Source organism: Festucalex cinctus, chromosome 15 (assembly GCF_051991245.1).
Source record: "Festucalex cinctus isolate MCC-2025b chromosome 15, RoL_Fcin_1.0, whole genome shotgun sequence".
NCBI classification, from domain to species: domain Eukaryota; kingdom Metazoa; phylum Chordata; class Actinopteri; order Syngnathiformes; family Syngnathidae; genus Festucalex; species Festucalex cinctus.
In genome coordinates this window covers 25,118,662-25,140,759 of record NC_135425.1, presented here as the reverse complement: position 1 = coordinate 25,140,759, position 22,098 = coordinate 25,118,662, and the positions used below count along the sequence as shown (strand labels likewise).

Here is a 22,098-nt window from a genome sequence, read left to right as displayed (position 1 = left end):
TTAACCTTTAATAGCTCCTGCGTTTTTCGACACCTTCCCTTCTTACTTTGACCATCTCCAAACATTTTTGTTTTGTTTATATTATTTGAACAGAGTCAAATGCCACTTTTTAGCATGTGTCTCGGGCCACTAAAAAATGGACGGCGGGCCGCAAATGGCCCCCGGGCCGTAGTTTGGACACCCCTGGGTTAACCATTTCGAATATCCTTCCACACGTTTCTCACGAAGGTTGGCAGGAAATTTCCATTCTTCATGACAGAAGTGGCGTCAAGGAGCCAAGTTTGTGTAGGCTGCCTTGCTCAATAGATGTTGGGAAACAAAACACCGCATTTGATTGTATAATGTAACTACACCCCGGGCGGGAATGGTCACAATGACAATAAGAAAGCACGGAATTTAATAAAGGTCTCAATTAGGTGGCTTTTTTTTCTTTTCTTTTTTTTGGCATAGAGGTTTGTTTTTAAGAACAGCTTGTGCCTTATTTAATTGCTTTAATTGCTGCGTTGATTCACACGGGCCAATCTTGGGAAACAGAACCAACAGGTCTTTGATGCCAATATGTAATTACATCTCGGTATAAGACTCTTCCATTGGTGACGGCAATGTGTCAAGTGGCAAACAGCTCCCTAATTAATTTCTTTTTCAAGTGGAAGTCAACCTTAAACTTTTTTTTTTTTTTTTTTTTTTTTTTTTTTTTTTTTTTTTTTTAACAATAATATTGCGTCATATGTGACCTCACAAACACGACATTTGTAACATGAGTTATGAAGCAAAATCCAGCCATTTTCATCCGTCTTAGGAGGCGGCCATTTTGCCAAATGTTGTCAACTCAAGATGGCATCACAGTTGTTCTGAACCCGAGAACTGAGCAACAATGATGTCATCTTCAGTTGAAGTGGCAAAATGGCCGCCCTCTAAGATGGATCAAAACGGCTGGACTTTGCTGCTTAACTCATATTCCACTAACACAAAATCAACCAGAATACCATATTTAGACTAGTGGGGCTGTATAGAACATATTATTTGTCAAAAACATTTTTTGGGAGGGTGGTCGACTTCCAAAAAAACAGCGGCCAGCATTTTCACAGGAAGTATACGGATGTCTTGAGTCGGTAGCACGCTAACGACAACTTGTGCTAATCGTTACCAGTCAACGCCCACTATATCATAGTTCAGCATTTTCACCCCTTCAAGATGTTTATTAGTGCGGGATTTTCACCTACGTTCTGGAACGTATCCCCCACGATGAACCATGCGTTCGCTATACTGTACCGACATCCGAGGTAGCTAGCTAGCTTGAAAGCTAATGTTAGCAAGAAACTGTCTATTCTTTCTTTTGGTAAGTTTGCAGTTTATAGTGTCACAGAAAATAATAATTTGCGCGTCTTGAAAAATAGTACGGAATCGTATTGCATTTACTTTATAAAAAATAAACAAATAAATAAATAAAAAAAAAATAAAAAAAATAAAAAAATAATTTCAAAAAACTCCTGGCTATCCAGTCATATATACAGGTCAGTGGTCTGAAACAAGTCACTTGGAGTTCAGAGGTCCAAAAAAAAATACTCTAAAGAAAAGAAGTCGGTGTTGTTTTTTGGAATTTTTTTCTGTTTTTCGGATTTTTTTTTTTTTTAATGACAGAAAAAAAAAAAATTCAGAAAAACAGAAAAAAAAAAATACTCAAAAAAACAAAGCTCCCAAAAAAATCGTGAGAAAAACAGGCGATTTTTTTTTTTGCAAGTGAATGCAATACGCTTCCGTAACATAGTGTGATCCTTTGGTGTATTTTCACGATGGCATTTGTCCGCCCGTATAAACAAATTAAAGTGTCAGTCATGACCGTCATCTATTTTTTGTAACTCACGCAACCTTATCATGAAAATCTCTGTGAAACATTCTTTGGTGTTATTCCAAACATGACAGCCGGTTTTGCCGTTGGAAAATATGCAAATATTTCGACATTTGCCGGTACCAAATATAGCGCCGGTGTGTGTTTTTGTTATGATGCTCCGGATGATTACGTACCAGAATTGCTTTAAAAAAACAAAAAACAAAACATTCCCTCATATCAGAGTCGTGATCAAATATTCCAAACATGTTTCGCTGACAGTGAATGGAATTTTACAGACAAATTGTACGGAGCAATTTATTTGTGGCAGCAAAATTAAGAAAAACTCTCTCTAAATTTGCGAATGGGTGTTTGTGTTCTCTCAGTTTAGGCGGAGAATTTTTGAATGCCAGAACATTTGTGGTTTTTCTGGGTGGCACAAGCCAACACAATCGCTGAGAATAATTCTTGGAGACGACAACATGGAACAATTCTCTTATATAAGGCTGAGGGTGGGGAATATGGCGGCTTCTCCGAATCTGGTGCGTCATCGCCTCTCGCTTTCCACATCTTTTTTTTGTTTTTAACGTCACGCATCGCCCGTAAAGGTTGGAAAAAGCGGAACGAGCAAGCCTATTTTTGGCAAAGTAACGAGTCGAAAGTAAACATGATTTCCAGAAAAAAATACTCAACGACAGATACTTTAAAACAGGGGTGTCCAAACTACGGACATTTGAGGCCTGCCATACATTTTTTTGGCGGCCCGCTGCAAATAATAAAAATACTTTTTCAATGCTGTTTAAAAAAAAAAAAAAAAAAAAGCATGTGTGTGGTGTTTTGCATTGTTTGTTAGCATTAAGCTAAGTCAAACAAATGCTTTAAAAAAAAAAAAGTGTAATTCTGTTTTTTTTTTTTTTTTGTTGCTGTTGTTTTGTATGGCACTTAATTTCAATTGGGAGTGGCATCAAACTGCTTGAAAACTTTTTTTATTTTATTTTTTTAAACTGTTCCCCATCTGCAAAATTGCTCATTTTTGTGAAGTGAGTTCACTCGAATTTTTTATTTTTTTTGCAATTCACCAACGCCTCGAATCTCGAAAACATCACAAGTCGCCGCTGTATTCTAACAAAACGAGATGCAAATTAGACAAAAAAATAACATATTTCAAATGATTAATGGCGCCATTGGAAGACTTTAGGGTTCAGATTATCAGATCAGGTGTCGCCGGGCTATAAATTAACTTCATCGCTGTCAGAAAAAACCCGCAGGCCAACATAGCGAAAATAGTTGAAAGCGAATTATGTGGTCATGTTTCCGAGGCGGTTAATTGGCTCATCGTGAAAAGCAGAATCCCAGGTAAGCACCTGCAAACCGCCGTTTAGGCGGAAGAACGTGTTTTATTTGGATTGTAAAGAGCCTGCTTAGTTATCGGTTTCAAGTGGTTACAGGAGAAATAAACAAAAATAATAATAATAAATGAATGTGCATGCAATTGCATAATTAATTAGCTTAAGTCTCATTTGTCTCATTGAAAAGCCGTTCAAGGTTTTGTGTTTACTGTGTTAAAAAAGGCATGAAAAGAAAAAAAAACACATAAGGAGGTTCCATTGTTTCACATTATTCCACCAGCAACATGTCAGTCTGCTTTTTTCCCCCATGGTATGTAAACAAAAAAAACAAAAACAAAAAACAAAAAAAAGGAATCTAGGTAACTTAAAAAAAGTACAACTATAAAGTGCTGAACAACAAAAATTCACTATTATTCACAAAAAAAGTTAGCAATACTGGTTTAGGGGTAATCTAGTCAAAACAATGTTAATATGAATTAAGCAACAAAATCCACCCGTTTTTTTTTTTTTTAATCCATCTCGTCGGCCATTTTAACACTCGCTGTCAGCTGACGACGACGTCGACATCACAGTTGCTCAACGACCAATCACGGCTCTCAGAAAAACTGATGAATCCGTGATTGGCCGTCACCCGAGCAACCGTGACGTCATCCTCAGTCGACGGCAAGTGGCGAAAAATGGCCGCCCCCTGAGATGCGATTAAAACCGGTGGATTTTACTGCTTGATTCATATTCCTCAGTAAGGGCCACATCGAACGTATTATCGTGAAGAACATTTTTTGACCCGACTGCCCCATTAATTGTACTACAACAAGTTTCGGAAAGGTCACCTTTAGTCCATTTTAGGATCATTCTGAAGTTTGACTCCAAGGCCCAACCACTTATTGTTTGGAAACAGAAATTAAAAAGGTAAATGAGTACTTTTCACGTGTCATTCACTTCGGTGAAAATGTCACTTAGGAAGTACTGCGACACGTTGGTGGGCTCCTCTTGGACCGCAGCGCCGTCGCTGTGATGACACGCGGAAACCTACAAGGGAGACACAAAGAGTTTTGGTACAGTGCTGAATTTATATATAAAAAAAAAAAAAAAAGCCTTACCTGGATTAAATAAAGGTTAAAAAAAAAAAAAAGATGTGAAAGAATTATTCTATATCTTTGCTATCCAGATGTAAATTCGTGTACAAGCACAGCATGGCTTTTCATGAGCCTGCAGGTGGCGCTCTTGAGCATGGCTTACCTCAATTGAAGAGAGAGAGGGAGTAGGTGGTTGTGATGCTATTGTACAGGCTGTTAATGGCTCTGCTGTGCTTTGTGCAGTGTCCAGTTGGGGGGCCGCAGTGGATGCCGCAGTCGGCCGATTCCTGGTCGGACGTTTGCTAACTTGGGGTCGGTGGGAAGCGGCTTTGCCTCTGGCTCTCCTATTGGGTGGGGGGGTTAACATGTTTTTAATAGGACAAATAGCAATAACTCTATTTGAAGTTGATAAAGCGTCTCATATTAATGGCTACCTGACGAGCCGATGCGATACGAGGCTCGCGATAACGATTATCTCGCGATATGACGACACCGCGATTATCAATATATTGGTAAGGAAATAAATCTACGATATTCTCCGATTAAAGACTTAAACTGATGGTTTGGTTTTTTTTTCAATGAGAAAATCATTTCTTTTTGTACCATCACTGAATCACAATATTAAAACTGTTGTCTTTTTCACAGTGAGTACTTTAGTGTTTTTTTTTTTTTTTTCATAAATACAAGTGTCTTCTGAACAGACAACTTTTTGAACAAATTTGTCTTTTTTAAACACTCTTGTCATGCACCATGTCAGCCACAAACTGTGACACAATTTTTTTGTGTAACATCACAAAAGTAAATCAATAAAATTACTTAAAATATTCATATTCCTCAGGAATTGTGTGCTTCAAAAAGTCGAAACATAAAATATGTTTTAACGTTGAAGTTATAATGCACATTTTTCATAGAAACGTATGCAAAACTGAACGAGTTGCTCATGAGTCTTCTTCGCCTGAAGACTTGCGTCCATTTCCCCGCCGCTCTTATGAGGCGCTGCCCCTAGTGGCCCCGCCAAGTAATTGCTCAATAAGTAATGAACAACGGAGCCGTTTACAGTGGCTGCATATTAACACAATCATTGTCAGACCAGCAAAAAAAAAAAAAAAAAAAAGCATCATTTGACGGCTTTTTCCGTCAATGGCAGTGAATGAGTTAACTACAAATATCGTGATACTTGCATAGACGTATCGATAATCTATCAGGAGGCAAAGTATCACGATTTATCGAGATATCGATATCGTCACACTCCTATATTGCCTTTGTCATCATAAGCCTAACCTATAAGCACTTAAAAATTACAAAATGGCTCCAAACGATGACTGGATTATTAAAATAGTTGTCAAATAATTTAATAATCGCTTACTTGTTGACTAATGCGCTACTCAAAATACTCAAATCGTAACTTCAACAGTGCCCACGATGTGCGGCTGCGCATTTTGTCACCTTTGGGAAGAACTTGTCACAGCTGATGCGTCTTCGCCTCCTGCAGGGGGCGCTGGTCGGACTGGAAACTCTGCGTCTGCACACTGGAAGCAGTTGGGCACTAAATAAAATGTCCATAGGTGTCAATATAAGTAATAATAAGTTAAGTTACTGGAGAAGAAAAAAAAATCCCCTCAATGTTTTAACATAAGAATCGCACACAAAATCTTTTCAATGTCTGCAGTACAGCGTTACCGTGGCGACGCCAATCTCCCCACGGGGGACGGCGGGCGGGGAACCACTCGTCCCTGCAACCGCACTGTCCACGGGAAGGCTGCGGAGACGAAGGGGAGGCGCCATTAGGACACCAAGCAGGGTATCACGTTTTTTTTTTTTTTTTTAATTATTACATATTGGAGGAACTATTCTGACCTATGCTGCACAAGATCAGCTTGTGGGGGATGATGGGGAGACTCATCCAGTGGGACCTCCGTTAGGGACAGGATGAAGAAGGGCTCGTCTGGATCCGACGGCGCTGACAGCGCTGAGGTGAAAGAAGGTGAACGTGTTGCAGAGTCAAACGACAGTTTACCACATTAACATTCATTCAGCATATAATTATTCCATAAAAAAAAAAAAAGAACAAAAGATGAGTATTTAGCGTGACCTAGCCTTGTACTGCACAACACAATAGAAAAAACAAAACAAAAAACAAATGGGGCGGGGCACCCACTTTGTCCTTTATTTGTTGATCATGTCATCATAAATAAATACCGTGGGAAAATGCGGCCGACTTTTGCATAATAGGGCTCATTTCAAAATGGCAGAACCTAATTAGCCGATATACATAAACATACCACATTTAAGACTTTTCAAGGCCACTCCGTTCAAATTTAATAACTCTCCTCAACAGAACGAAACCACGAGGAGCATGTGACATGGGCTCACAGGATAATATTGGGAAATATGACATGAAATACATTATTTAGGAGCAGAATGGCAAAATTCACCACAAAGATTTGGTCCATTTTCTTAACTAATTTACTCCCAAAAAATGTATAAATACATTCTACGCTGAATGTTTTAAGTGTCCCAAAGACATATTTAGACGTTTTTTGTAGAGATAGACCAATATGTGTTTTTCAGGGCAGATACCGATTATTAGTAGTCAAGGATAATTGGAGCCGATATTCATTTTCACTAAAAGGGAAACTATTTGCATCAAAATTTTGAAAAAAATACAAACTACAGCTCTTAATTTATTGGAGTTTTTTTTTATATCTTAGTCAATAGACATCTTTGTTTTTAAAATCTAACAAGTTCTGGGATCTCACAGTGGCAGTAGTATGTTTTCAAAAGTTAAATAAAAACAAACAATTGTTTGCTACACTAAATAAAGCATTCCAAAATATCTGAAGTATTAAATTTTTACTTCTCTTAGTTTTATTTACAAACAAAAACAGAATGTGCAGAGAGTTCTCAGAGTCAGCAACGTCTCTGAACATTTAAATTTGTGAAAAATTTTTTTTTAAATTTATTCCCTGAAGTTAACACTTTTTTATTTTTTTTAAGTGGATCTGTTATCGGCCATATGATTCTTCAAAATGGCCGTCTACTATCCCAAATTATTATTATTATTATTTTTTTTTATACTAGAGCATACAGAAGGCTTTGATGCAGCCTCTGAACTTAAGAGAACGTTTTGAAGCAATGGTAGTTATTACAAAAAAAACGGCCAGCAGGTGGCAGCAGAGTATAAGAGAGCAACCAGGGCCATGTTGCAACAAGCTGTTTTCCCCGCAGTTTTAAACAGATTCGTGAATAATCATGAAACTTACCTATATTCTCATGCTCACTGCTGCAAAATGGAAACAGATAGAAATATAATTTTTTTCCCTGATGAAAGAAGAGACTCTAATCTTTCTTTTGGTTGGTTCCATGTTTTTATAGCAATAGAACACAATATTCTGTGGGCCTTGCAAAATATGTCAAAATCCAGTAAACCAGCGAAATGGCTGCAAGTGAATGAGTTAAGGACTTTTCTAACTTTTATTTGGAGATTTTTAAAGCTCTGCCAATAACATCATGCGCTACGTTGTCATCTCCAATTTAGCACAACATCACTGACTTACTGTCTGCAAATAGTGGGAGACTTGCAGGAGTTTGGTTGGCTCCAGCGCTTGACGCAGAAACATCCTAAAGACATCGGGTGAGAAATAAATGGAATTATCTGCCCACAGTCCACCTTTTCAGATTCAAATTCAAATGCACAATTAGCCTCGACAAACGCTTAATACACGATTTGGTGAATAGGTAAATGGGAGTTGAAAGAAAACTGCTACCTGCATGTGGTGTTCAGGTGCTCTCGTCTCAGTCGCTGATGTAGCTTGCTCATCAGCTCCCTCTACTGGCGTCACCAGGACGGGCGTTTCCCCTTGAGCACCAATCACGTCGTCTGGGGAAGAATCAGAAGAATTTGTGGTACTTGAATAGTAAGCAATAGCGATGCTGTGATGTCAAGTTTGTCTAATGGAGGCGGTCAAACCTGATCCGGCGTTGAGCGTCTCTTGTCGGGACTGACGAGCGCCGCGTCCGACGTTGGGCTTGGGCTTAACCAGCCTGCCTCGTCTCATTGCCGAGGTTTTGGGCGAGGAAGTATCATCGGTGCTTTACAATATAAAGGGGAAACTTTTCCATTAGCAAGCAGACTCATGTCAATAACATAAAGGTTTAAATTGAAATTTGAATCGCTACTGCCACCTATGGCCGAAAAATGAAACTGCATTTCCCCATTCTTCACATCCACAATGAATGTCACATCTGGCAGACAGTGGGCGGGAAATTTGAATCTTGTCTTTAAAGTATTGGCCAGAGGTTTGCACGAGTTCCCATTATGAACAGCTAACGTGTGAATCTACTCATTAAAAAAAAATGTTTCAGTCAGAAACGGTTGAATAAATATTGCAAATATATTTTGGGTAAAAAAGAAAAGAAAAGTGCAGCTTCAGCACAAATGTAATGTATCAATAGGGCTGTGCAATTAATCAAAATGTAATTACAATTTCAATTATTACACACCACAACTACAAAACCAGCATAATCGTAAAAAAAATAAAATAAAAAATAAAAAATAAATAAAAAATAGATGTCCTAATTTTTGAGTCGTTTAAAATTTATACATGTGCACCTTTTTACATTTTAAAATCACTAATTTAATAAATTTTGTTTCATCCAAAACGAACTTGCATAATTTTATTTGTCTTTATTTTTTATTTATTTTTTTAAAACAGTTCTTGTTTTGTACCAAAATATAAATGATCATCCTACTGCACAGTGCACAAACTGCACTCCAGCTTCAAGTTTGTGCCAACATATGTACATACATAAATCAATCAATCAATCAATTAATTAATTAATGTTATTACAGATTCTGTTCGGTCCAAAAGGAACTTACTGTGTATAATCATAGTGTTTCTACTTCTTTTTTTTCTTTTTTTTAATTGGTTTTAATATTTTTAAATGCTTAACCATTTTCTTGTTGAGTACCAAAAAATAAATAATCATTTGCATAATCATGATTTCAGTTGTTGCCAAAATAAACAAAAATGTTTTTCCCCATTTTCAAGAAGCCCTATGTATCAATATAAAAATAAATAAATAAATAAATGCAAATTAAGCTCACCATTTGGCGGTTTGAGCCTCTGCGGGCACTTGATTTGCTCCACCGGTTCCAGAATCTGTCGGAGCAACGAGAGGACGTGAGCGTTCACTTTCACAGCGTCCCGATGAGGAGCAACGTCGCTTGCCATTTCCTCACCCATTGCTGGAGTTTCACTACTTCGGCCATCAGTAACGGACAATGTGGACTCGGAGCCACCTCCCTCGCTGCTTGGACTTGGTGAACTCGCCGACACTGATTTGCAGTCTGACGCTCCATCGGCGGGTTTGTCCAGTCCATCCTGAGACTGCGCCGCTCTAGCGGCGGATCTCAAATTGGGTTTGAGCTTGGGGAGGCGTCGCCGTCTTTGGATTGCTTCTTGAGTGTGTTCGGATGCCTCCGGGTCTTCCTTATGTGCATCGGGTCCAAGACCGACCGCCGTCTCCTCACTAGAAGTGATTTCCCGTAAAGGTGCAAGAGTGGAGCTGAAGTTTGCCACTGGCATGTCAGTTGAAGGATTTCTGACGCTTTGACTTGGTTTCTGCATGACGAAAGAGCAAGTCGGTTGTGATTCTACTTCAACCGTTTCTTTGCAAGTGGATTCAAGATCTGAGATTGTGCTCGTTTCTTTTGTGGTTTCAGATTTAGACCGTGAACTTCTTGATGATGTCTGCGGAAGATTGGGTTTGACCTTTGGGAATCGACTCCTCCTGGAAAGAACTTTACTCGGGTTCTGGCATTCGGGTAACTCTTGCGAGGTACTGTCTGGATCTCCATCTTTTTGGTCCAAAGGTTTTATTAGGTTTTCGGCTTGGGGTTTTGTGACTGTTGCATCAGACACCGCCTCATTATTACGACCACTTTCGACGGTTTCAGTGGCACTTGCGTCGCATCCAGTGCCTGTTATTTTCTGCTCGGGAGTCAGTTCCTCCGAAGGTATGACACTGGAGTCTTCGTTTGCGATTTCCGTTTCCATCGGAGCAGAACTGGTGATTTGATCGGTTGGCTGTGGTTGTACATCAGCTGTTGTTTCGCGAGCGGATTCAAGATTTGGAGACGGTCCAACTTTAGGTTTATCCTGTGCATTTCTTGACGTCTGGAGAAGGTTCGGTTTTAGTTTGACCTTTGGGAATCGACTCCTCCTGCTCTGATGGGCGGAAACAACCTCGCTCGTTTTCTGACCTTCAAGTACATCCTTGTCATAATCTGCAGGTTCCCGATTCAAAGTCGCCTTTGACTGTTCAGCCTCGACTTCTGCGGTCTGATTATTACGACCACTTTCAACTGTTTCAGTGGCGCTTGCGTCAAGTCCAGTGCCTGGTACTTTCCGCTCACGAGTCAGTTCCTCTGAAGGTATGACACTGGAGTTCACGATTTCCGGTTGCACCAATGCAGAACTGGTAATTTGATCGGTTGGCTGTGGTTGTACAACAGCTGTTGTTTCACGGGCGGATTCAAGATTTGGAGACGGTCCAACTTTAAGTTTATCCTGTGCATTTCTTGACGTCTGGAGGTTCGGTTTTGGTTTGACCTTCGGGAATCGAGTCCTGGTCTGATGGGCGGAAACAACCTCGCTCGTTTTCTGACCTTCAAGTACATCCTTGTCATAATCTGCAGGTTCCCGATTCAAAGTTGCCTTTGACTGTTCAGCCTCGAGTTCTGAGACTTCTGCGGTCTCATTATTACGACCACTTTTGACTGTTTCAGCTTCTATGGACTTTGGTTCTCCTGCAGCAAGTCCATTGTCTGCCGTATTCGCCTCACCAGAAGCCAGTTCCTCTAAATGTGTGATACCTGAGCTTACATTGCTGACTGGAGTCACATTAGAAGTCGTACTGGTGCTTTGAGCGGTTGTCCCGGAAGAGAGGGGACACGTTGGCTGTGTTTCTACTTCGGACTGGCAACTTCCTTCTGCGGTTTTAGGTTTAGATTGTGCATTTCTTGATATATGCGATATGTTCGGCTTGATTCTTAGGAATCGACTTCTCCTGGTCGGCTGGACCTCTCTTGGCTTCTGACTTTCGAATTGTTCCTGCACTGCAGTGTCCAATTCTCCACTTTCTTGGACCGAAAGTGTCTTTGAGTCTTCGGCTTTGGGCTCAGAAGCTGCCTCGGTATTTCGAAGACTTTCATCTGCATTCTCCCCCGTGGACTTTGCGTCACCTGCGGCATGTCCGACACTTACCATCGTCTCCTCGCTAGAAGTCAACTCCTCTGACTGCATCATACTGGCGCTCGAGTTCATCAATGGTGTCACAGTTGACGCAGAACTGCTGCTTTGACCTGGCGTCTCTAAAGAAGCTGGCTGCGGTTCTACTTCAGCTGTTGTTTTCGAGGCGGATTCCAGATTGGGCGAGGGGCTAGTTTCTTCTGAAGCCTTAGGTTTGGACCGTGCACTTCTTGATATTTGTGACAGGTTTGGCTTTGGTTTGACCTTTGGGAATCGACTCCTGGTCTCTTTAACTTCAGTCCGTTTCTGACATTTAGGGATTTCTTGGCTGGCAGAGTCCTGATCAGCACTCTCTTCTCTTTCAGCATCTGTAGGCTTGGCTTCTATGGCAGCCGGTTCAAAATTGGCTTCTGTAAAGTCACAAGTTTGGTTTTCTGATGCCTGGTCATAATGTTCTTCCATGGGGGTTGTTTCTTCAGAAAGGACATGAGCGAGACTGCAGCTCTCCATAGGAGACTCCACTGGTGATGCATCTGGTTGAGACTTTGAATGTGAAGTTCTTGAGGCTCTGGCGAGGTTAGGTTTCGGTTTCGGTTTCACCTTGGACGAGTTATCTCTTCTGGTCTGTGGGCTTGTGTCAGGACCTGAAACAGTTCTCCGAGGTGAAGATTCTGTGTTTGTAGGCACTAAGCTGGAAGTCTCAATCATCTGCGTGACTCCGTGGTCTGCAAATGGGATTTGGCTGGAACTGTTGTCCTTGAGGAATTCTGCTATCCCTTCCTCCAAGAGTTTGTCGGTCTCATTCACACTCTCCAATTCCGTCTCTGCAATTACACACAATTTGACTAACACTGTACTGCTTGCCGCAGTATTAACGCAGTGCACTACAATATGTGTTCTCTGACGGACTGTACCCGTGGTCTCCGACTGAGAGAAGTGAGGTACGTTGCCAATGGCGAGCAAGGTTTGCGCGGCTTCGTTGAAGCTCTCCGCCTCGGACGCTGAGAAACGACGAGATGTTTAATTCCAACATTTGTCATCGCAAAACCAGTCATTTGAAAAAAAAATTTTTTTTTTTAAATTAAAAAAAGCGGCAACATACCTTCGGCGTGTTCAGAAGACATTAAGTCGATAACGTCCTGAAAGACAAGCAAGACTTTTAGTACGGTTTATCAAAATATGTATACGCCGCAAAAATTGGAAGAACACATCAAAAGAAGGGTGGATGATGGCAATGTTGAAAGTTTAAAGGGGAAGTCGACCCCCAAAACATTCTTGACATTAATATGGTCTATGCAGCCACACTAGTCTAATATTGTATTTTGATTATTACTGCATTAGTAGAATATGAGTTAAGCAGAAAATTCGAGCCATTTTTATCAATCTCAGGGGGCGGCCATTTTGCCACTTGCTGTCGTGTGAAAATGACATCACAGATGTTGCTCAGGGAACGGCCAATCACAGTTCAACTGGTTTCTGAAGCTGAGCTGTGATTGGTTGTTGCCTGAGCCTTAACTGTGACGTCATCTTCAGTCGACAGCAAGTAGCAAAATGACCGCCACCTGATATTGATAAAAAAAGCAGAAAATTCGAGCCATTTTTATCAATCTCAGGGGGCGGCCATTTTGCCACTTGCTGTCGTGTGAAAATGACATCACAGATGTTGCTCAGGGAACGGCCAATCACAGTTCAACTGGTTTCTGAAGCTGAGCTGTGATTGGTTGTTGCCTGAGCCTTAACTGTGACGTCATCTTCAGTCGACAGCAAGTAGCAAAATGACCGCCACCTGATATTGATTAAAAAAAAAATTGCTGGATTTTTGCTTCATAACTCATATTCTACAAATGTAATATTAATCAGAATGTCATGTTTAGACTAGTGAAGTCACATAACATTTTTGTCAAGAAATGTTTAAGGCTTCAACAAATAGCCGGCATGTTTTATCATGTATTATCAATGTTTTGTTGTGTTTCTGTAAAGTGTTTTGTGACAGCTAAGGCTGATTAAAAGTGCTATATAAATAAAGATGACTTTTTTTTTTTTTTTTTTTTTTAAATTACTTCTTTTGTGTTGCACTCTAAGCAGGGGACACTTACGACTAGGAGGTCCAAATGATGCACACATGGTTCGCGTACCCCTGTCTCACTTTTGTCCCCCTCACAGAGGGAATCGGGGCAGAGTTCACCTTGGGAAATGTCTAACACATCAGACATGTTGCCCAAGATGTCAAGCTACATGGGAGAGGAGGAGGGGGGGGGGGGGGGGGGTTGAGTGAATTATGGGACGCATGCAAAGACAAATGCAAACGATGCAAACGACGAAAATGCTGCGCGAGCAAAACGAGTTTGGCACCTCCTCCATCGTCTCATCCACCGTTTGGATGACAGCCAAGGGCGAGCGCAGGCAGGCGGGCACGAACGCTTCTTCCTCGTCCACCGGCTGGACGTGCTCCTCCTCGTCCTCGCTGGATTCAGACTGAGATGCTCGGAGGGTAATAAGTTTGGACTTTTTGGACGCCGGGGCGGAGGAAGGCGCCGCGGCCGATCTGGCCCGCTTGGAGGTGCTCTTTCGCTGAGGTTTAGACGTGGGCCCCTCTTCCTCGGCAGGGTAATTGAAGTGGCTGGGGGGCTTGGGGACTCTCCCAGACCTGCCAAACGAACACACAGACCTTTTGCTTCTTTTTTTTTTTTGTCCTTTTCAACTTGAGTTTTTCAAATTACGGAGCCTCTGAATTGGGACGCGGGTTGTGAAATGTACCTGGTGGGTTTTGCAGGTTTAACAGAGTAATCTTCATCACCAGAGGAAACATCATCATCATTACCACCATCACTATTCTCCTCCTCCGCCTCGCTGACTTCTTCAGGTGGTATTGTCTCTTTGTCTATCTGGAAAAAGGCTAGCAACTTCAGAAAGGCAAAATATGGAAGAAGCTGGTTGGAAGTGTACTCGACAAAGCTCTGGTTGGCATCACCTGCTCTGTCGAGGCTTCATCCGCCACACCGTCGTCGTCTTCTACAGTGATCACATCTTTGGCCTGCATGGCTGTCGGAGCGGGCGGAAGCTTCTTGCTCCACTTTCGGCCGAGGGGCAGGACCGGTTTGGCGGGTGCAACTGAGGTGCGCTCGGATGGTTTGCACATCTCCGCACTTTCACACCTGGCCGTTTTGGAGAACATATTCCATTGGAGAAGTTAAATTCAACAGAAAATGTTCGCTAATAAGAGGCACCAAAAGGCAGAAAGCGAGTGACTACCGCCGACCTCAACTGGAATGACGAGAGAAACTTTGAGATCGCACCACCACATATTTCCTACTTCAAGTCACAGAACACCTACTTTTTCAATTTACCGTATTTTCCGCACTATAAAGCGCACATAAAAGCCTTCAATTTTTTGAAAAGCTGACCATGCGCCTTATAATCCGGTGCGCCTTATATATGGATCAGTATTGAGCCGCAACAGGTCTCGCTGTCAAGACGCTATCGGTGACGCGCATGCGCAGAAGATTCCGCCATCTTGGATCGCTCGCTAATACTAATACGTTACCTCAGAGAAAATAATAAAACAGCTGTTTATTCATTTTGGGAGTAAATAAGAGTTGTCAGAAAGCTGGTTTGTAATCTATTAATAAAGTTTGACTGACCTATCTGACTGTTTTAGTGACAATCCCTTTAGCGCAGCACCATCTAATGGATGCATAACGTAACCCCAGCCTCTACTGTAGCGCCTTATACATGGAAAAAGTTTTCAAATATGTCATTCATTGAAGGTGCGCCTTATAGTGCGGAAAATACGGGAGATGTCCTTTTAGCTTTCTTACACTTGTGAATCGGGTTGATCCTCAGGAAGTGCTGCCTCCGAGTCTTCGGGTGTGCAAGCGTCATCTGAGGAGACAAAAAATCAATCACTGAAACAAAACGTGTGGTTCAACGAGGATCTGCCCTGCTCTGACGGACACGCACCTTCTCCGCCGCTCTTTTCTCCCGCTTCGCTTTTGGTCTTCTTTAGCTTGGCGGCCGAGACGTGGTCCTGGAGTTTGCGTTTCTGCCTGGCCTTCGCCACGAGGGCTTTTCCATCCTTGCGCAGCTCGTCGTTCTCCTTCTCACCGTCCTCTGCCTCCGAACTCGAGAAGCCATCCATCTCCTCCTCCTCGCTGTCGAGATCGTCCACAAACTCTTTACCTGTTGAGGAGAACAAACGGACCAAGAGATGAAAGAAGAACTGAGAACTGTGTGAGCCGGAGTCTTTTTTTTTTCTCCATAAAAGTGATGTTATACAATAGCTAGCTATTCCTTGGAGGTAAAAATAGGAGCTAACGAATCATTTAAGTGTTTCAAGTCATTTTGAAGTGTTTCAAGCAGGGGTGTCCAAACTTTTTCATTTGAGGGCCACATGCAGAAAATCAGAGGGACGCAAGAGCCACAAAATGTTATGAAGAGAAATTGTGTTTGTGTCCTAAAAATTGTACAAATAGTTTATTTGTGCTTTTGCATATTTAGAAAAATGCTACAGTACATAAACCAATTTATTTGTAATATGGCAGTCGGGTTATTATAGTTTGGGAATTTTTCATTTTAGTTTTTATTTCATTTTGAGTTTTTTTTTTTTTAATTCAGTTAGTTTTAATTAGTTTTCAGGGTGATTCTGTTGGTTTTTTGTATTAGTTTTAGTTCTTTAATAAATGCTTAGTTTTAGTTTTGTTAGTTTCAGTATTAGTTTTAGTTTTGTTTTTGTTTTTTATGTGTAGTATTGTGTGCAATAAAAAACACCATGGGCGCAAAGTCATTATTCCGGTTTATATCAAAATAAATCTACTAAAAATCACATTTAAATTCATCCCCAAAGTCTGGTGCATTAAAATTAATTACCAAAGACTAAAACAAAGGACATTTTTGCTATGATTATAGTTAGTTTTAGTTAGTTTTGTAAACATAAAATGTAGTTTCAGTTAGTTTTCTTTTTTAAACAGCATCTTCGTTTTTATTTTATTTCGTTAACGAAATTGTTTTTTGAATGTTATTTTTTTTGTTTTTAAGTTAACTAAAATAACCTTTAATAGCACCTGTGTTTTTTGACACCCTTCTTACTTTGACCATCTCCAAACATTTTTGTTTTTATTTTATTTGAATCGAGTCAAATGCCATTTTGAGCATATGTCGCGGGCCACTAAAAAATGGACGGCGGGCCGCAAATGGCCCCCGGGCCGTAGTTTGGACACCCCTGATTTAAAGCATATGCAAGAGTGTAAAATATGTTTTTTATAAGATCTATTATTATGTTTTTACCCCGTGTCACTGCACAATGCACTCACTCTTTGCGCCCTTTGAGCTCCTCTGCCGCTTCTTGTACATGTTCTTCTCCACGAGCGACTTGAGCTTCTTCCTGTTGGCTTGGACTTCGAGAATCTTCTCCAGCAGCTTAGTAAAATACTCGATGTCCAGCTTGCGCCTCTCTCCTGCGAGACAAACGGCAACCGTGACTCATCTTGCGATTCTATCACGACACGGCACAGACGACGGAATACGAACGGAAAGCTTTGTCGATCCTCCAGGAGTTCCGCCGCTCTTCTTTTTTGAATTTGTTCTGCACCCACAAAAAAAAACAAAAAACAAAACAACATTCCACATTGGATAGCTACGTAAACAAACACGTCAACGCTCTTTTTGACGGACCCGTATCTCTGTTCGAGTTCTGTTGTGAAAAAGCTGGCCGATCATGGAGAAGTCCGTTCCCACCATGCTGATCGCCAGGAAGAACATGTCTGTCTCTGTAAGAAAAAGGAGACATGGGGGAAAAAAAAAAAAAAAAAAGCGAGAAGATGAATGCAATTTCGGTTTGTCTACACACTGGTGTTGTCCGAACCTTCGTTGGTCCAGGGCTTGCAGTAGGTGGACGCCCTGAAACTGGAATACGTGGTAGTGGAGCCGCGCTCGAAGATGGGGTCTCGGCCCTCCGCCGGGTTGGGTCCTTTGGCTCTCTGGACCTCCACAGTCAAGCTGAGGCACATAAATGTTCACAATTACTCTCCAGAGAAAGGCTTGTTTATCACGGTTGGACAGAAAATCACACAGATTCAGCTAGCTTAATGCTAACAAATAATGTTGAACGCCATTAACTCATTCACTCGCCGCCATTTTCACATTTCGCAATCCCGCTCGCTCCCGGCTGTTTTACTGGATTTTGACTGATTTTGCAAGGCCCACAGAATATTGTGTTCTATTGCTATAAAAGCATGGAATCCATCAAAAGAAAGATTAAAGTCTCTTCTTTCATCAGGAATAAAAAGTGTGTTTCTATCTGTTTCCGTTTTGCAGCAATTAGCATTAGAATATAGCTAAGTTTCATCAGTTTTCACAAATCTATTTCAAATTGTAAGTAATTGAGCTTTTTTTCTACATGGCCCTGGTTGATCTCCTTTGCTCTGCTGCCACCTGCTGGCCGTTTGTGTAATAACTACCATTTCTGCAACCGTTCTTTGCAGTTGAGAGGCTGCGTCAAAGCCTTCTGTATGCTCTAGCATAAAAAAACAAAAAAACAAAACGTATAAATACGTCTTTGGGACACTTAGAAAATTAAAAAAAACATATTTACACGTTATTGGGAGCAAATGAGTTAACGGGCTAACTAAATTAGCATTGCACATTGAAGGGGTGCAAATACTAAATTCTGCCTTGCTGGGTACAGGTGTTAGTGCACCTTACCTCTCTTCGTCCAGGATTAGCGTGCCGTCTTCAGCAACTTTGACCCGCGGCACCATCAGCGCCCCATCATCTTCCTCATCCTCCTCCGCCGCCGCCGCCTCCTCCTGTTCCTCCTCCGTTTGGCTCCCCGTCTTCGGAACAACTTCGGGCTCCAGTTTCTGAACTCTTTCTGGCGATCTGGAACAGCGTCAAATGTATGTTTAAAACTTGCACCGTCTTGACTTCAGACGGGGATCTACTGAACTGTATGCGCACTTTTCTCTCCTTGGTGAAACTGGAGCCACAGTCTCGTTTTCCTGAGTTTCGTCCTCCAAACTGGAAATGCGACACGGGCGGGTGAGGGTCACACAAAAGGAAGACACGGGCGACGCGGTAGTATCGGTAAAACGGGCGAGGCGTTCTCACGACGTTGGGTCGGACGTCGGCAGGTAGCGGATGAGATCCCTCATGGTCATTTTGGCGGGATCCAAACTGCATTCCTGCTCGCGTTTCCGCCTTGCTCTCTTGGCACCCTGCAAACAAGCCACTGTGCCACATTAAAATGCCTTGACAGAACAACAGGTGTGTCGTGGGAAACGATCCAATTTCACATAAATGTGCCCAAATATTACTTGATTTTGATGTTTACCTTGTTCTTCTGTTTTCTCTACAACGAGGCACTCTAACGGCCACCCCAAAGGATGCACTTTACAAGAGCAGACACAAGAAAGCTAACGACTCGGGCTGCTCGATTATGAAGAAAATATTATTTACGATTAATTTGGTAATATTTATAATATAATAATTGAAATCACTATTAGGATGATCATTCATTTTTGGGTACAAAACAAGAAAATGTTTAAACGTAAAAAAAATATTAAGACAAACAAATTTCTTTGAAACACTATAATTATGCAAGTTTCTTTTGGACCAAACAAGATTCATTGAACTAATTATCTTATAAAATAAAAAGGTACAAATATATACATTTAAACACATTTAATTGTGGAGTGTGTGATAGACTTATTGTTCCATAAGGTGGCTTCATATTTCTTTTGGCTGGACGGTAGGTTTATTTCATGTTTCTGAAATACTTCACAATGTGCACATATTCTGTTTAATTGTGTTGGTGTCTGTCTAAAGCTTAAATATTTATATTTCAAATTGAATTATCAGCCTTTTGTTTTCCTGATCCTTATTTTGAATAAAAAAATAAATAAAATAAAAAAACAATTATAACTGTTAATAACAACTAATAAATATTTAAACTGATACATTTTTCAGTCATATCCCTTTGTTGCGGTCCATTTAAATAATTGATTCAATATATAAAAATAGAGAAGACATTGTTGTTGTTCTTTTTTAACACATTTGTAGATACTGTAAAAATTTGTGGTGTTTTAAGATTAATGTTTACAAGCAACAAATGTCACTATAAGTTTTGAATATTGAAATTAATCGTATCGAATCGAAAATTGCATCGTTCCCAAACTTAATCGAACCGTATCGAACCGTTCTGTTCTGAAAGATAATCGTTTTTCAATCGAATCGCAACTTGTGTATCGAGATACATATCGAATCGGCCTCATGTCAGAGATTCCCACCCCTACTAACGACGAACCTTTTCTTTCCGCATCTCCTGTCTGAGCAAGTCGCGAAGCTTCTGAGCCTTTTCCAGCCTCTGAACGTCCGACGGGTCGTTCAAAAGTCGACTCAGGGAGAATCTGGGAATCGACGACTTCCGGCTCTTCGACGACAAGAGAGTCTTGGCTTTCTCCGACAGTGCTGCCGCCTCTTTTTCCGGCGGCCTGGGAGGAACTTTGATGAGGATGTCGTCCGACGGTAGTGACGACTTCTCCGTTTTTTTGGTTCCATTTTGAGAGTGGTCAGCGGAGACGGCGTCTGCTCGTGCTGAACCGTCACCAGAGACGATGATGGGCTCGGTCTCGGGCGACTTTGGCGACTGAGCCCCGGGCAGTACCTCGTGGGTTTCAATTTGTGAATCCAGGTCTGAGTTTTTGGAGGGATTTTCAAAGGCCACCTTGGTGGGGGACTTTTGCGTTCGTGGGGGTGCAGTGAGGCGACCCGGTGCCACTCTGGGCTTGACAGAGAAGCGTTTCCTCCTCTGGACGGCAGCCGAGGAGCCGGTACCATCCCCACTTGGATCGTTTCCATCACTAAGCAGGACGAAAATATATCTACATTAACCAGGAAGAGATTCTTGTCTGTATGAGTCTCTGGTGGTGAGTGACATGGGCGCCAGCAAATGAGAGTGCAAAGTTGGCTGTCTGTCACCTGGGTAACTTAGTCTGCATGTTGAGTTGACTACAAGTTCACTACAAGTGCTAGCAACGGCGGTGTGCTAAGCTGAACAGAATCGAGGCTAAAATTGCTTGAAAGCAATGGGCCGAATGCAAGCCGATCTACTCTTCTGGAAGCCACAACATGTGTGAAAGGACTTCCTAAGGGCTGAGTCGCGTTTCTTCTTCAGTAAATAACTCACCTCACAGGGGTAGCTTTAGCCGCAGGCACGTCAACCGGCTGGCTGTCGGTCACCGCAGATGCCGGCACAATCTCATCGACGTCTTTCGGAGCCTCTTTCGCCTCCTGACTTGCCGGTACGGCTTCCTGCGACGGAGCCGCCGTCCTCCCGGCCCCGCCCACATTGGGACGAACGCTGAACCTCGAGCGGCGAAACATTTGGGCCTGGACATGTCGCAAAAGGTGTGTCAAATCAATAAGCAACACTGGAACGTTGTGTGCATACACCGAACTTGATGACTTTTCGAGACTTAAAAAGATTGGGGATCTTTTAGAATAATAAAATTCTAAAATTCAAATAATAAGAATTTGAATAATAAGAATAATAGTTCCAATAAGAATATGACTATTATCATGTTAAAGCATTCATTCATTATCAGTCACTTAGGCTGGAGATGGTGAGCAAATAAGGTGGCGGTGGCCGCCTCTGAATTTTGTACAATGTTAAACTTGGTGGTGTTGTCATTTTGGTAACTGGAAGTGTCAGTTCCAAATTCCGGTGAAAATATGTAATAAACTTTTGCACAAAGGTGAGGGATGCACTTAAGATTTTGTCAAATATTTTGTCTATAATAAGCTAGTGTTCTATCATAAATAAACGCTGAACCTAAAAAAAAACAAAAAAAAACAAACACTTTTATACAATAATAAACTGCCTGTATGATACCTTTATTCGTTACATCTTTTACACTCACAGATGTGGGATTTGTAAAATTGACGTTGTTTTGTGGAAATAAATGTTTAAAAATATATTTTAATATAGTTTGCAAGAAAAAATATTGTTATACCCTAACAGCATTAGCATTTTCAAATGTTTCCATAATATTGATGCGACTTGTGACGTTGTTCGCAGCTGGCCCGTTAGTGCTTCTAAAACGGCGTAAACGTGACAGCCCAACGATGACTTTTTTTAAATATATATATAAGAAAACGTAGTCAATTCAAACGAAATCCACATAAACCTGTACAAGCTAGTAGACAAAACTCCAACAAACAAGTTGTACAGTTGACAGCGAGTAACATGACCGTGGTGTGTTGTGCGCCTTTTTTTTTTCTAACGTGTTCCGTCGTATTACTTTGCGAAACCAAAATGGCATTTATCGGTGATTGGTGGCGTTTTTTCTGAACACTTACCTGCTCGCCAACGTTTCGTCAGTAAGGAATATAAATCCACTAATCGACGAGGAAAAACAAGCCGAGGAAGCCCGCAGCAGATATTAAACCGCCATGTTGGCCGTGACGCAATATTACCTCGCCCGCGAGGGGCATTGTGGGAAATGTAGTCGTAAATGTCAAACATGTTAAAAATGTTCTAATTAGACTCATTTATTCAAGTAAAAAAAAAAAAAAAAAAAAAAAGTATAGATTCTTAA

At 41.3% G+C, this 22,098-nt stretch overlaps 1 protein-coding gene across 2 annotated transcripts; it reads right to left on the bottom strand.

Annotated features, from left to right (window-relative positions):
- Positions 1 to 3,185: 3,185 nt before the first annotated feature.
- LOC144002399 (uncharacterized) lies at positions 3,186 to 21,978 on the bottom strand. 2 transcript variants are annotated; one of them, XM_077497598.1, is made up of 28 exons: positions 21,860 to 21,978; positions 20,688 to 20,890; positions 19,806 to 20,361; positions 18,611 to 18,717; positions 18,461 to 18,520; positions 18,206 to 18,382; positions 17,367 to 17,500; positions 17,177 to 17,271; positions 17,033 to 17,087; positions 16,816 to 16,959; positions 15,467 to 15,685; positions 15,325 to 15,388; positions 14,478 to 14,661; positions 14,264 to 14,391; positions 13,859 to 14,153; positions 13,603 to 13,737; positions 12,609 to 12,645; positions 12,421 to 12,507; positions 9,496 to 12,330; positions 9,361 to 9,415; positions 8,224 to 8,345; positions 8,021 to 8,133; positions 7,811 to 7,874; positions 6,111 to 6,222; positions 5,934 to 6,012; positions 5,700 to 5,782; positions 4,417 to 4,597; positions 3,186 to 4,206 (listed from the first exon to the last, which is right to left on the bottom strand). In XM_077497598.1, the coding sequence occupies exons 2-28, from the start codon at positions 20,882 to 20,884 to the stop codon at positions 4,102 to 4,104; spliced, it is 6,423 nt and encodes a 2,140-aa protein (XP_077353724.1). In that variant the 5' UTR covers positions 20,885 to 20,890; positions 21,860 to 21,978; the 3' UTR covers positions 3,186 to 4,101. The 2 variants fall into 2 exon arrangements, with proteins under 2 accessions (XP_077353724.1, XP_077353726.1); XM_077497600.1 differs by lacking the exon at positions 13,603 to 13,737.
- Between the last annotated feature and the right edge of the window lie 120 nt (positions 21,979 to 22,098).